The sequence below is a fragment of the Microcaecilia unicolor genome, chromosome 6 (assembly GCF_901765095.1).
Source record: "Microcaecilia unicolor chromosome 6, aMicUni1.1, whole genome shotgun sequence".
Taxonomy (NCBI): Eukaryota; Metazoa; Chordata; class Amphibia; order Gymnophiona; family Siphonopidae; genus Microcaecilia; species Microcaecilia unicolor.
The window spans coordinates 297,441,071-297,454,499 of NC_044036.1; the positions used below are offsets into that span (position 1 = coordinate 297,441,071).

The 13,429-nt window shown below is 42.5% G+C and overlaps 1 protein-coding gene across 2 annotated transcripts in view; it reads left to right on the forward strand.

The window, feature by feature from the left end:
- The window catches only part of ABCC3 (ATP binding cassette subfamily C member 3), a 178,840-nt gene extending 165,713 nt beyond the window's left edge, over positions 1–13,127 (forward strand). For both annotated transcript variants that reach the window (XM_030207972.1, XM_030207975.1), the window contains 3 exons: positions 3,266–3,432; positions 6,475–6,669; positions 12,108–13,127. In XM_030207972.1, the coding sequence (XP_030063832.1) occupies positions 3,266–3,432; positions 6,475–6,669; positions 12,108–12,216 (471 nt within the window). In that variant the 3' untranslated portion in view covers positions 12,217–13,127. The remainder of the gene's footprint in view (positions 1–3,265; positions 3,433–6,474; positions 6,670–12,107) is intronic.
- The last annotated feature ends 302 nt before the right edge of the window (positions 13,128–13,429 follow it).

A 13,429-nucleotide genomic window follows, 5' to 3' on the forward strand; every position in this document is an offset into this window, starting at 1 on the left:
CCCCTGCAGTGTTAAACAAGAGAAACATATTCCTGTAATAAATCCCAACTTCTCTTGTGAGGCCAAAAACAGTCCTGTATCATGCACAATATCATGTTAACATGACTGGCAGAAACAAGTATCAGTGGCACAGTACTTGCCTGGGACAGATCCTATCTATAGGATGCTGACCTACAGGGTACCACAAGGATCAATACTGTCAACTATTTTGTGTAATATCTACATTAGGCCAATAGCCAAGCTGATTCAGTAGATGGATACTCAGTTCTACATCTGTGCGGATGATGTGCAGCTACTAATACCAGTTGAATCAGACTTACCTACAGCCCTGACTACCTGTTTAACAGCAATTCAAGAATGGGCTAAAAACAACAAACTTAACCTGAGCCCAAGTAAAAGTGAGCTCTGTGGGCCCCTAACACAAGCAATCACATACTTGACATCAAAATCCGTTTTGGGAGCTATGAATACCCCTTAAATCAAAGGTCAGCAACCTTGGAGTACTGCTGAACTTAAAGCTGAACCTCCAGATCCAAGCAACCTTCAGGAGTTGCCTCCATCATCTATGACAACTGCGCTGTCTCTCTCCATACGTTGAGTAGGCAAGTCACGTCACAGTGGGTCATGCCATACTAACATCAAGGCTGGATTATTGTAATGCATTCTACATCGATGTGATTACAAACAGTTCCCATGATGCTGGCACTCCCCCTTCCAATCAAGTTGTACCCCCCCCCCCCACCACCCCAGCAGCATACCCCAGCCACCTCGACCTCACTCAGCCCTCCCACCACCAAAGTGAGTCATTTAAGGGCATCAAATCCCCTCCCCACCACCACCACAGTGAGCATTTTCAAGGTACCCAATCCACTCTCCCACCACAGTGAACCTGTTCAGGGCACCCAATCTCCCCACCACGGTGAGCCCTTTTAGGGCACCTGCTCCCCCCTACCAAGGTGAGCCTTTTTAGGGCACCTGAACTCCCCCAACAAAGAAAGTCCCCACATGTAGGCATGAGCCCTGTGGCCCAAAGCACTCTAAACTGGACCATGGGCCATATATCCCTTCCCACCAGCCTAGTCCTGGGAATTACTGGAGACCCTGCTGTCTAGTAGGGTAGGAGCAATACCCTCTCGCTCTTGCTCCATGGCCAACAGGATCCAAAATGGCTGCCAAGAACTCCAGCAGTAATATTATGGTATTACTGCTAGAGGTTTAAACAGCCAATATAGATCCTGACAGCCATGAGGCAGGAGTAAGTGGGCACCACTCCTGCCACATTAGACACTAGAGACCCCCGGTAAGCTTGGGGACTGGGTCGAGGGTGGGAGGGGGACATGTGTCCCATGCTGTCCTCCTCCCTACCTTATCCTTCTGAATAGGTTATAGCTTGTTATAACTATATCCCAGTCATGGTTCTCCATGAAACATATTTCTGTGACTGGCACTAAATCCAAGTCAGCCTCTTATTTATTTGAATATTTTTTTCACACATTTTCAGTAGTAGCTCAAGGTGAGTTACATTCAGGTACACTGGGTATTTCCCTGTCGGGCTCACAATGTAAGTTTGTACCTGAGGCAATGGAGGGTTAAGTGACTCGCCCAAGATCACAAGGAGCAGCAGTGGGATTTGAACTGGCCACCTCTGGATGTCAAGACCAGTTCACTAACCACTAGACGACTCCATCTGCCATTTTTCCATCACAGTCTCTAGATCCAGAACCTTATTTCCCATACTACCGGTGATAGTATACACAGCTTTCCAGATGTTGTGCGTTTTTCCCATTTCTACAGAATGTTTAATGTGTTACCAATCTGATGAATTTTGTTCACCCATCCCTAATGATTCTAGTTTAAAGCTTTCCTCAGTAGGTTAGCCAGTCTGCTCTGGAAGAAACTTCCTTCTTTATTTGGTAGATAGCCCAAGCTTAGCACAGAACTTAGTGGCTTCTGATTACTATATCTACTCCTAGACTCCTCTGTATAGACTGTGTTGAACAAAGTGATCAAGTGTTTCCATTCCCACCTTTCTTCCAAGTTATACGTATTGAGATTTTTTTTTAAACTTTGAATTTTTATTGAAATAACATCTCAAATATAACAACGCGCCATTGGCTCCAGCACATGACAATGCAACAATTTAATTTTTATTTTAACATTATGCTTATAACCCTTTATCCCCCCCCCTATTTCCCCCCACCCTTCCCCCCCACTAACCCCTCAACAACTGATTCCCCCAACAGCCTAAACCCCCTCAATATCTGTTAGATGAATCCATTCAGGTGCCTCTGGATTATATCTCCCCTTACGCTTATCAGTCAATTTTTCCAACTCTATAATGGTTTTAAATTTCTCAACCCAATTACCTACAGTTGGCCCAGAGGACTTTTTCCAATGCATTGCAATAGTGGTTTTTGCAGCGGCTAACCCCATTCTCTTGAATCTCTGTTGCCATCTCTTTCCCTTCTGGTTCCCCCACCCCAGGAGGCACCATTTAGGATTGCATGGAAAAGCACCTTCTAGAACTTTAGACAACCTATCCGTTATATCTTTCCAATAAGGTTGAATCAAACTGCACCCCCACCAAATATGAAAAAAAGTTCCCGTCTCCCTTCCACATCTCCAACAGCTATCAGAAGCCTCAGGGAACATTCTTGTAATTCTATCAGGTGTATAATACTATCTGCTCAGCACTTTATACGCATTTTCTTTAATAAGCACACACACCGAAGCTTTCTTGACTTCCAAGCATACCCTCTCCATTCTGCCTCCGAAACATCCTGATTCAAGTCCTTTTCCCATGCCTCCATATAGGTCATTTTCATAAAGCTCTGCCCCCTGAGGTGTCGTATTGAGATTTTTAAGTCTGTTCCCATACGCTTTATGATGAAGACCACTGACCATTTTAGTAGTCACCCTCTAGACCAACCATCTTGCTTATATCTTTTTGAAGGTGTGGCCTCCAGAATTGTACATAATATTCTAAATGAGGTCTCACCAGAGTCTTATGCAGGGCCATCATGGTCCTGCCCAGCAACTAATGATGTCACTGCAAAGTCCAAATGATACTGCTTTTGGTAGGACCTTGTGGAATTCTGTGCAGACACCCTTCCTGATGGATTCCGAGGTATCTACATTTACAATATATATAAAATCAGACTTAATGTGTGGAATGATTTACAAAATGCAGCATATAATCTGTTCTGGATAACATACTTCATTTCTTGACTTTGGAGACTTTTTTTCTTTTGGATTTCCTTCTCAGGACCCTGTGCTATTTTCTGGAACTCTAAGAATGAATTTGGATCCATTTGATAAATATTCAGATGAAGAAATCTGGAAGGCCCTTGAACTTGCTCATTTAAAGAAATTTGTAGACAATCAACCTTCTAAACTAAACTATGAGTGTTCAGAAGGAGGAGAAAATCTCAGGTATGACCTCACCAGCACGTCTGGGAACAGAGGCAGGAAAACCTCTATGGTCTATGTCCCAGAAATATCAAAGAGACTCGTGATCAAGAATATAATATCAACTTCATTGTTGACTTAATCATAAATCGATAATGATTGTGACTGTTGGACAGACTGGATGGACCATTCAGGTCTTTATCTGCCGTCTCTTACTATGTTACTGTATTGTAATAGGCACAGGAGTCATTTCAGCAAATGAGTCAGAAACTGAGCATTTAGGACCCAATATTCAAAATGGCCTTTTAAATGCTAACGGGGCTTTTAACCGGATAGTGCCACTGAAAATGCCTAGTTAGTGCCCATGCTGAAACTGGCTACTTTGGAGGCATTCTGGGTTTGGAGTCAGCACTTAACCGGGTCATGGGATAGGAGGTAATGTCCTATTGTGGATTAAAAACTGGTTGAAGGATAGGAAACAGAGAGTGGGGTTAAATGGGCAGTATTTACAATGGAGAAGGGTAGTTAGTGGGGTTCCTCAGGGGTCAGTGCTAGGATCGCTGCTCTTTAATATATTTATAAATGATTTAGAGATGGGAGTAACTAGCGAGGTAATTAAATTTGCTGATGACACAAAGTTATTCAAAGTCGTTAATCCGCGAGAGGATTATGAAAAATTATTGAAGGACCTTACGAGACTGGGAGACTGGGCGGCTAAATGGCAGATGACGTTTAATGTGAGCAAGTGTAAGGTGATGCATGTGGGAAAAAAGAACCCGAATTATAGCTACGTCATGCAAGGTTCCACGTTAGGAGTTATGGACCAAGAAAGGGATCTGGGTGTCGTCGTTGATAATACACTGAAACCTTCTGCTCAGTGTGCTGCTGCGGCTAGGAAAGCGAATAGAATGTTGGGTATTATTAGGAAAGGTATAGAAAACTGGTTTGAGGATGTTGTAATTCCGTTGTATCGTTCCATGGTGCGACTGCACCTTGAGTATTGTGTCCAATTCAGGTCGCCGCATCTCAAGAAAGATATAGTGGAATTGGAAAAGGTGCAGCGAAGGGTGACAAAAATGATAGCGGGGATGGTACGACTTCCCTATGAAGAAAGACTAAGGAGGCTAGGGCTTTTCAGCTTGGAGAAGAGACGGCTGAGGGGAGACATGATAGAGGTATATAAAATAATGAGTGGAGTGGAACAGGTGGATGTGAAGCCTCTGTTCACACTTTCCAAAAATAGTAGGACTAGGGGGCATGCGATGAAACTACAGTGTAGTACATTTAAAACAAATAGGAGAAAAGTTTTCTTCACCCAACGCGTAATTAAACTCTGGAATTCGTTGCCGGAGAACGTGGTGAAGGCGGTTAGCTTGGCAAAGTTTAAAAAGGGTTTGGACGGTTTCCTAAAGGATGTCCATAGACCACTACTAAATGGACTTGGGAAAAATCCACAATTTCGGGAATAACATGTATAGAATGTTTGTACGTTTGGGAAGCTGCTAGGTGCCCTTGACCTAGATTGGCCGCTGTCGGGGACAGGATGCTTGGCTTGATGGGCCTTTGGTCTTTTCCAAGTATGGCATTACTTATGTACTTGTGTAAAGATAACCGCATAAAAGGCACCCCTATCTTTATGCAATTTTTATATCCAGTTAAGTGCCAAATATCCCAATTAACCGGCTATATTTTGGCCGGCTCCATATACCTGGAAATTCAATGCCAGAGGCCCGACGTGGTCCAGAATTGAATTTCCAGTTATAATGCCGACGGTGGTCAGTAAAACACTGATTGCCGCTGGCTGAATGTCAGGCCCATAAGAGCAAATTTTGAGTGTACAGCCAACTCAATTAAAGGAATAATTTTTTAACAGGGCATCTAGGCAGGAATGGTATATAGATGTATATGTTGCTCCTTTTTTATAAAGGCAAAATATGCACCTATGTGCCTTTATAAAATTTCATCAAGGAAGGAAGGTGCGCACATTTACACCTGCCCCAAGACAGCATCTGTGTGGTGGAACAGTTTGCCTCCGAATTTGAAAACTGAGAGAGATTATTTGGCATTCAGGAATAAATTAAAGGCACATTCATATGCTTAAGTATTCCTCTAGGGTGGGTTTGACTCTTTTAGGGGCCTTTTTACAAAGATGGGTTTGCCACGTGCCAATTTGGCACTATTGCTGGGCTACCACAGGACCCGGCAGTAGTAGTTCCCAGCCCCATCGCACACTATTTACGGCACTTAAAAAATATTTTTATTTTGTTAGTATCGGGGCTTACCCAGTGGTAATCGCACTGCCCGATTACCACTGGGTCAGCGTGGGAGCCCTTACCGTCTCCTGAATAGGTAGCAGTAAGGGGTCCCCAGGAAATAGCTGCATGGAAAGTGTTTAACTTATCACATGGCCATTTCCTTTTTTTTTTTTTAAACCTTTTACCCGGTACGGTAAAAGGAGGCCTCTTCGCATGGCAGATCCATACACCAACGCTACCACAGGGCCCCTTTTACCACAGCTTGGTAAAAGCGGCTGTTATTGTAAATGAGGTTTCTATTGAAGGAAAAAAATTTAGGAACCCCTGATCAAATTATATTTTTCAATGACTCCCTAAGTGAACAGAAACTGAGACAACTTCTGTAAGGCACAAAGTTTAACACAACATCTTTCTGAAATTTACAGATAGTAAGATTGAAAATAATAATAAATGAATGGTTAGATTTGTACCTGCTGCTCTGTGCAGGTTACACCCCTCTATGTACTGTGTGAAGATCATTTACATTTTGCTTTGATACCATCTTTTTTCCTATATAGGGGATCCTCTGTGTTTGTCCCATGTGTTTTTCAATTGTTTCACTGCTTTTGTTTCTACCACTTTCACCAGGAGTGTATTCCAGGCGTCCACTACCCTCTCTATGAAAAAGTATTTCTTGATGTTACTCCTGAGTCTACTACCTTGCAACTTCAATTCATGTCCTCCAGTTCTACCGCTTCTCCTTCTCTGAAAAATTAATATCATTTCAAGTCTTTAAACATTTATAACCATTATTCCTGTGTTTTGTTTCTAGTGTTGGGCAAAGACAGCTCGTCTGCCTGTCAAGAGCCCTCTTGCGTAAAACTCGCATTTTGGTACTGGATGAAGCAACTGCAGCTGTGGATTTAGAGACCGATGACCTGATTCAGATGACAATAAGAACACAGTTTGAAGACTGTACAGTCCTGACCATAGCACACAGACTGAATACAATCATGGATTACACCAGGTAATTGAGAAGGGGAGTCCAGTCTGTCTCCCAAAATTACATTAGGCACTCTTCATGCTCTTACTTTTTACATGCATATACCCACAATCAATTTTATAAGACCTGTTATTTGCATGTAAAACATGCTTTATACACAGAAAAATCTTTATAAAAATACCATCTAAATACATCATAAACACCTGATAGAGAGTATAATCATACTTACAGTCTAATGGGGCAATTCTGTAATCTTTTGCCACTTAGACACTTGAAAGCCACCTTTAATTGGCGGTTTCAAACATAAATGCACTAGGCGCTATTCTAGAGTGTAACTTCAAGGTGGACATAAACATGGGAGGAGCATGAAAAAAACAATCAGCAATAGCCTTCCAATAAAGTCCACGAAGGCTCTGGAGATAAATCTGAAATATTCATTTGTAAAAAAGGCAATATTCATTAAAGCACCAACAGTGCGATGACTCGACACGAGGTTGTGTGTTGACGTACAAGATGCCCACACAAACATTTAAAAAACATATCTCAAAGGTACAAAACAAAGTGTGTGTGTATATATATATGTATATAAATAAAATGGTAACTGACGTCTTCCAAAAAATAGAAAACATAAAAACCAAAATGAAAACAAATGTACTGATTTTTATGTTGATTTCTATTTTTTGGAAGATGTCAGCCACCATTATTCATACATCCATATATATATACACATTTTTATGATTTGTACCTTTGGAATATAGTAACATAGTAGATGACGGCAGAAAAAGACCTGCATGGTCCATCCAGTCTGCCCAACAAGATAAACTCATATGTGCTACTTTTTGTGTATACCTTACCTTGATTTGTATCTGTCATTTTTTTAATGTTTGTTTGTAGATTGTACGACTCCTGAAGCAGGCATCTTGTATGCCAAAACACGGCCTTGTGTCGTCATTACATAGTTGATGCTTTAATGAACATTTTTTTTACCAATATATATTTTATATTTATATCTGGAGCCTTGCTGTTGACCTAGGCTATTGCTGATCTCTACTTTGTTGTTTTGTGTTTGACTTCATCCGTAGGGTGTTTTCTCCTTGGCATGTCACAAGCATGGGAAAACCATGAGTGTGTCACCAAGTGACATGCATAACTTATAGAATGCTATCAGTTACAGGCATGACTGGGTGCCCTTAGGAGAGACCAGTTACACCTGCCATTGACATGGCGTAAGGGGTCACACTTAAGTTCTGGTGCTTCAGTGCAGGTTTGTGCTAGTATTCTATAACAACCTAGGCATGCCTAAATGCTATTTGTGACAAAACAGTGGGTTTTTAAGCCTGTAAAACTATTATTTCTTGACATGTATTTCTCTAGTTTGGCCAGCAGGTGGTGCATGTTTATGTTTAAAGCTGTTACAAAGAATCGACTGTTCCTTCTTTAGTTAACACAGATAAGAGGTAACCTTCAGTGATGTGGCCATCTATTTTTAAAACTTGTTGTTCTGGGCTCTCGTTGGCCTAGGAGCTCAAAATTCAGCTAGGATGTACAGGTTTTTCTCCAGTCTTAGGGTGAAAAGAGAGAAGGATCTCTTTGCTGAGGCCCTGTGAACATTATCCAGCTTATTTTCGAAGGAGAAGGGCGGCCATCTTCCGACACAAATCGGGAGATCGGCAGCCTTCGCCTAAGGGCGGCCAAATCAGTATAATCGAAAGTCGATTTTGGCTGGCTTCAACTGCTTTCCGTCGCGGGGATGCCCAAAGTTCAAGGGGGCGTGTCGGCAGTGTACCGAAGGCAGGACGGGGGCATGGTTAAGAGATGGCCATCCTTGGCCGATAATGGAAAAAAGAAGGGCGGCCCTGACGAGCATTTAACCGACTTTACTTGGTCCCTTTTTGTTCATGACCAAGCCTTGAAAAGGTGCCCAAACTGACCAGATGACCACCGGAGGGAATGGGGGATGACCTCCCCTTACTCCCCCAGTGGTCACCAACCCCCTCCCACCCAAAAAAAAAATTAAAAAACATTTTTTTGCCAGCCTCTATGCCAGCCTCAAATGTCATACCCAGCTTCATCACAGCAGTATGCAGGTCCCTGGAGCAGTTTTAGTGGGTGCAGTGCACTTCAGGCAGGCGGACCCAGGCCCATCCCCCCTACCTGTTACACTTGTGGTGGTAAATGGGAGCCCTCCAAAACCCACCCGAAACCCACTGTACCCACATCTAGGTGCCCCCCTTCACCCATAAGGGCTATGGTAGTGGTGTACAGTTGTGGGGAGTGAGTCTTGGAGGGGATTTGGGGGGCTGAGCACCGAAGGGAAGGGAGCTATGTACCTGGGAGCAATTAATGAAGTCCACTGCAGTGCCCCCTAGGGTGCCCAGTTGCTGTCCTGGTATGTGAGGGGGACCAGTGCACTACAAATGCTGGCTCCTCCCACGACCAAATGGCTTGGATTTGGCCGGTTTTGAGATGGCTGCCTTTAGTTTCCATTATCGGCGAAAACCAATGTCGGACATCTCTAAAGGCGGCCCAAATGCTGAGATTTGGCCGGCCCCGACCGTATTATTGAAATGAAAGATGGCCACCCATCTTGTTTCGATAATACAGTCGGAGACGCCGCTTTCCGGGGCCGTCCCTAGAGATGGGCGCCCCCATTCGATTATGCCCCTCCACATTTGATAACTTGTGAGCAGCTATATGTCCTGATCTCCCCAGGTACTATTTAGATAGTAAACAGATGTTTAGATAGTGTTATTATTGGTCCATATTTCAGTTACCCGTTATTGTTTGCTGATTGCACCTTTTCTGTTCATTGTTCTAATTTTTCATGACAATATACAGTTTTTGTTTATTGCCTCTGCTTGTCTGGACTGACAAAGAATCATGGTGGTTTGTGTGTTGGGTCCATGTGGGACCACTGGGAGTGTGGCCCCAGCAACCTAGAAATCACTGAGGAACACCTTGAGAGCGGGAGACTTGCCCAGAGGCAGTTGGGACCCAGTTGGTAGGAGGAGGGTGCTAGTGTAGAGCACAAGTGGCAGGTGCAGGCGGACCTGAGCTGTGCTGGGGATAGACCCTCTAAGTGGCTGCAGAGTTAGCCCCAGGTGGGTGGCTAGGCGTTTTGTGACACTATTATAGGATCGGTGCTAACTGTGCCCCACCATAGCGCCTAAATTAAGACACCAAGTTAGAGAATTGCTTCCTAAATGACTAGCTACGTGGCTTAGTAAAAGGGCCTTCATTTTTTGCTCTTTCTGCTTTGTATCTATCTAGGGGTGGAGAATGGAAATAGATGTGCCAGTCAGCGCCTCGTAAATAGGACGGACATGCTAGAAATGGGCTTAGCACATCAGAAAGGCCTGTGTAAGGGTGCACTAAGCACATTTCTTAGAGTAGCTTAGTAAAAGGACTCCTTTGTTAGTTAGCACTTACTATTTCCTAGAAAAAATGACTTATTGTTGCTCTACATTCTGGTGATTCACAGTGTTGTGAATCTCATTCCAAAATGTCCTAATAATATTAAGAGGGGCATTTTCGATATTGGCGAAATAAACGTTTATTGGAAAATGTTTAAAAATTGAAGTCCATAATGGAAGAAAAAATGTAATGTTTTCCGATATTTGAAAATACAAAAAAAAAATAAAGTTTTGAAAGAGGACATACTGAAAACGTCATAGACAATCTGAGATAAACATTTTCACCAATCGAAAATACATTACGCAAAATGAGCAATGGTGGTACTGGTCCCTGCATCAAGAGAACATCCGCAGCGATGGCAGGACATTCCGTCCACATGCAAAATGTGCATATACAACTCTGCATGTGGAGGAAGGTTCCTCAGTGGGTACAGCGATGCCAGTGCACAGGGAACATAATTTCTCCATGCAGGGGTAAGTGCTCCTGGTCTACCTCTGCCTGAGGCACAGGAGACAAATCATCAAGAATTTCCTGTATACTGCTCTGGAAGACTGAATTTTGTACTTGTTCTGTGATCTTATGGCTTTACTGCTTCTGATATATCGATTTAGAAGTCTGTGTTTTGTATCTGGGTTTTTTTTTTTAAATAAACTGTGCCTTTTGGCTATCCTGGTTCCTTGTCCTGGAGGCCTATGTTGCTTGTCCTGGTGCCTTTCACTCTTTTTTTTTGTTGTTGTTTCCTTGACAAATGCCACCACCACTTGCTCCCACACAATGTCTCCAAATGAATAAAGAGCAGCTTGGAAACGTGAGTGTGAAGCATTGCCCCCCCCCCCCCCCCCCCCCACACTTGGATCACATCACCTCTCATGTGCAAGCACCATACATAGGCAGGGTCCCTTTGTTGTTGCAATACATGTTATTTCTTTTTTATAAGAAAGAATAACAAAACATTGCTAAAATTAGAATGTATAAGATATTTATTTTTTTATTTATTTATAGCATTTATACCCCGCTCTTTGCCGCTCGATAGCAGGTTCAGTGCGGCTTACAAGGTATGGTACAAAGTATCACAGAGATAATACAAAGTATGGTACAAAATATTGCGGAGATAACCCAGTTATAGAGAATAGGACAATAGGAAGAGATGTGGGGGAGAGGATAGGAGTATGGGTAGTGTTAGTGGTGTGGATCAGGTTCGAGAATTAAGTTGGGTTGTTTGGGTATGCTTGTTTGAAGAGGTAAGTTTTCAGCAGCTTTCGAAAGGGTAGATGTTCGTTGGTTGTTCGGATATGTCGAGGTATTGCGTTCCAGAGTTTGCTGCCTATAACGGAGAAGTTGGATGTGTAGTAGGTTTTGTATTTGAGGCCTTTGCAATTGGGAAGATGGAGATTGAGATACGTTCGAGAAGATTTGGACCCGTTCCTGGCTGGTAGATCAATCAAGTCAGTCATGTAGCTTGGAGATTCGCCATGGAGGATCTTGTGGATCATTGTGTGGGCTTTGAAGTTTATGCGTTCCTTGATAGGGAGCCAGTGAAGTTTTTCACGTAGTGGTGTTGCACTTTTGAATTATGATTTGCCAAAAATGAGTCTGGCTGCTGTGTTTTGGGTGGTTTGGAGTTTTTTCATGGTTTGGGCTTTGCAACCGATGAAGATGCTGTTGCAGTAGTCGGCATGGGTGAGTACTGTGCAATGACAACTGATTATGGGGGGCTGCACATATCTGGATCAGTTTCAAAAAGGAAGGAGGCCTGTGAGAAATATGTTTATCTGCCTGTGATGCCATTTTTTGGATGTTTTTGTGTTTCAAAAATGAGCTCTTTAATGTATGTTGCTTCAGAGCCTTTACTACATCTCTTTAAAAAAAATCATCCTCAGAAATGTCTTTCTTTTCCTGGGACTAATGGCTTTAGTGACTTTGTTTCAGGAAATATGTTACAGATTTAATAGTATTCTATTTCTAGTTATTTTATGTGAATAGAAAATAATTTATAAAGAGCCAAAATAAAATTGTACTTAATTACTGTTTATGTGTATCTTTTGTAGAATTCTTGTTTTAGACAAGGGGAGAATTGCAGAATATGACACTCCAACTAAGCTTATAGCTATGAGAGGAATCTTCTACGGCATGGCAAAAGATGCTGGTCTGGCCTAGAATGAGTGAAAACTCCAGACTGAAGAGGCCAGCTATAAGAAGCTATGACGGAAGGAATCCAAAGCAAGCCTCTTTATCAAAAGTTAATCCTCTAGATGTATAACGACACTTGTATAGAGTTTAAAATCTAAGGATGGACGTGAAGTCACACTGGGCAACCCTCACAGTTGGTGCCAAGCGCTTCTCTTTTCCTCCATGAACCCTAAAAACAATGGCTCACAGTGCAAAAACACTTGCACTATTTTCATAGATGTTATGGTGATGAGGGGTTCTCGATGAAATCTTCTTCTGCAGTGGGTCCCCGTGGCAGGATCTTGCCTTTGCCTTGCACATCACTTCAGCTAGCCTGTTAGCCAGGCACTGCACTAATTTCAGAATTTGTAAGCTGGCTCTGCTCATCCTGCGAGATTTCAAGATCAGCATATGAACTTTGAAAATGCTTGTGGCAGCGTCCTTGGAGAAGAACCAGAAAGCAGCATTCCAGGAGCAATGCGTTTGTGTGCCCCTCGGTGATATACAGTGACTCCTGCTCTTAAATATTATCATTATAGTGGTGCTTTTATTGCAAAGTCTATTTTTAAGGTACTCAGATCTGTTTATTATTTTTCTAACAAAACTGGACTAAACAGCCAGAATCCCTCTTCAATTGGCAAAGTTAGACAAATCCTCTCCATTGTAAAGAAAGATAAATGACGTTTTAATAAATATTTTTCGTGACGCAAAAAGAAAAACAAAAAACGTTTATTGTAAAATGGAGGTTTTTATGGATCAATGATTGATAATGGCACCTCAGCAAATGACACATTAATCTAAAAGTGTCATAAAGGTGACTAAGATCCTTTTCCTCCAAGAATAGAAGCTTACTCAATAATTCATTACAAAACACATTAAAGGTTGCCAATGGAGAATCACCACTGTATATAGTTTTGAGTTTTTTTATTGTTCCTAATATAATGCTGACAGTTGTTTGCATACAAGGGTCTGTATCTGTTCTCTGTTAAAAATGTGTATATTTCATGAGATGCAAAGGTGAAAGGTGCTGTGGTTTAAACACTACTAGGCAAGCCCTGGGAAAGGGAGACTGCATAACCGGGTGGAGGGGGGGGGGGTGTGACAGATGGGGAGAGAATTGTCCAAAGGGCACTCAGTGTCCATATTTATAGCAGTGCCCCTGAATGTCAACTGCTCCACCAGAAGCCTCTGCTGAGAGGGA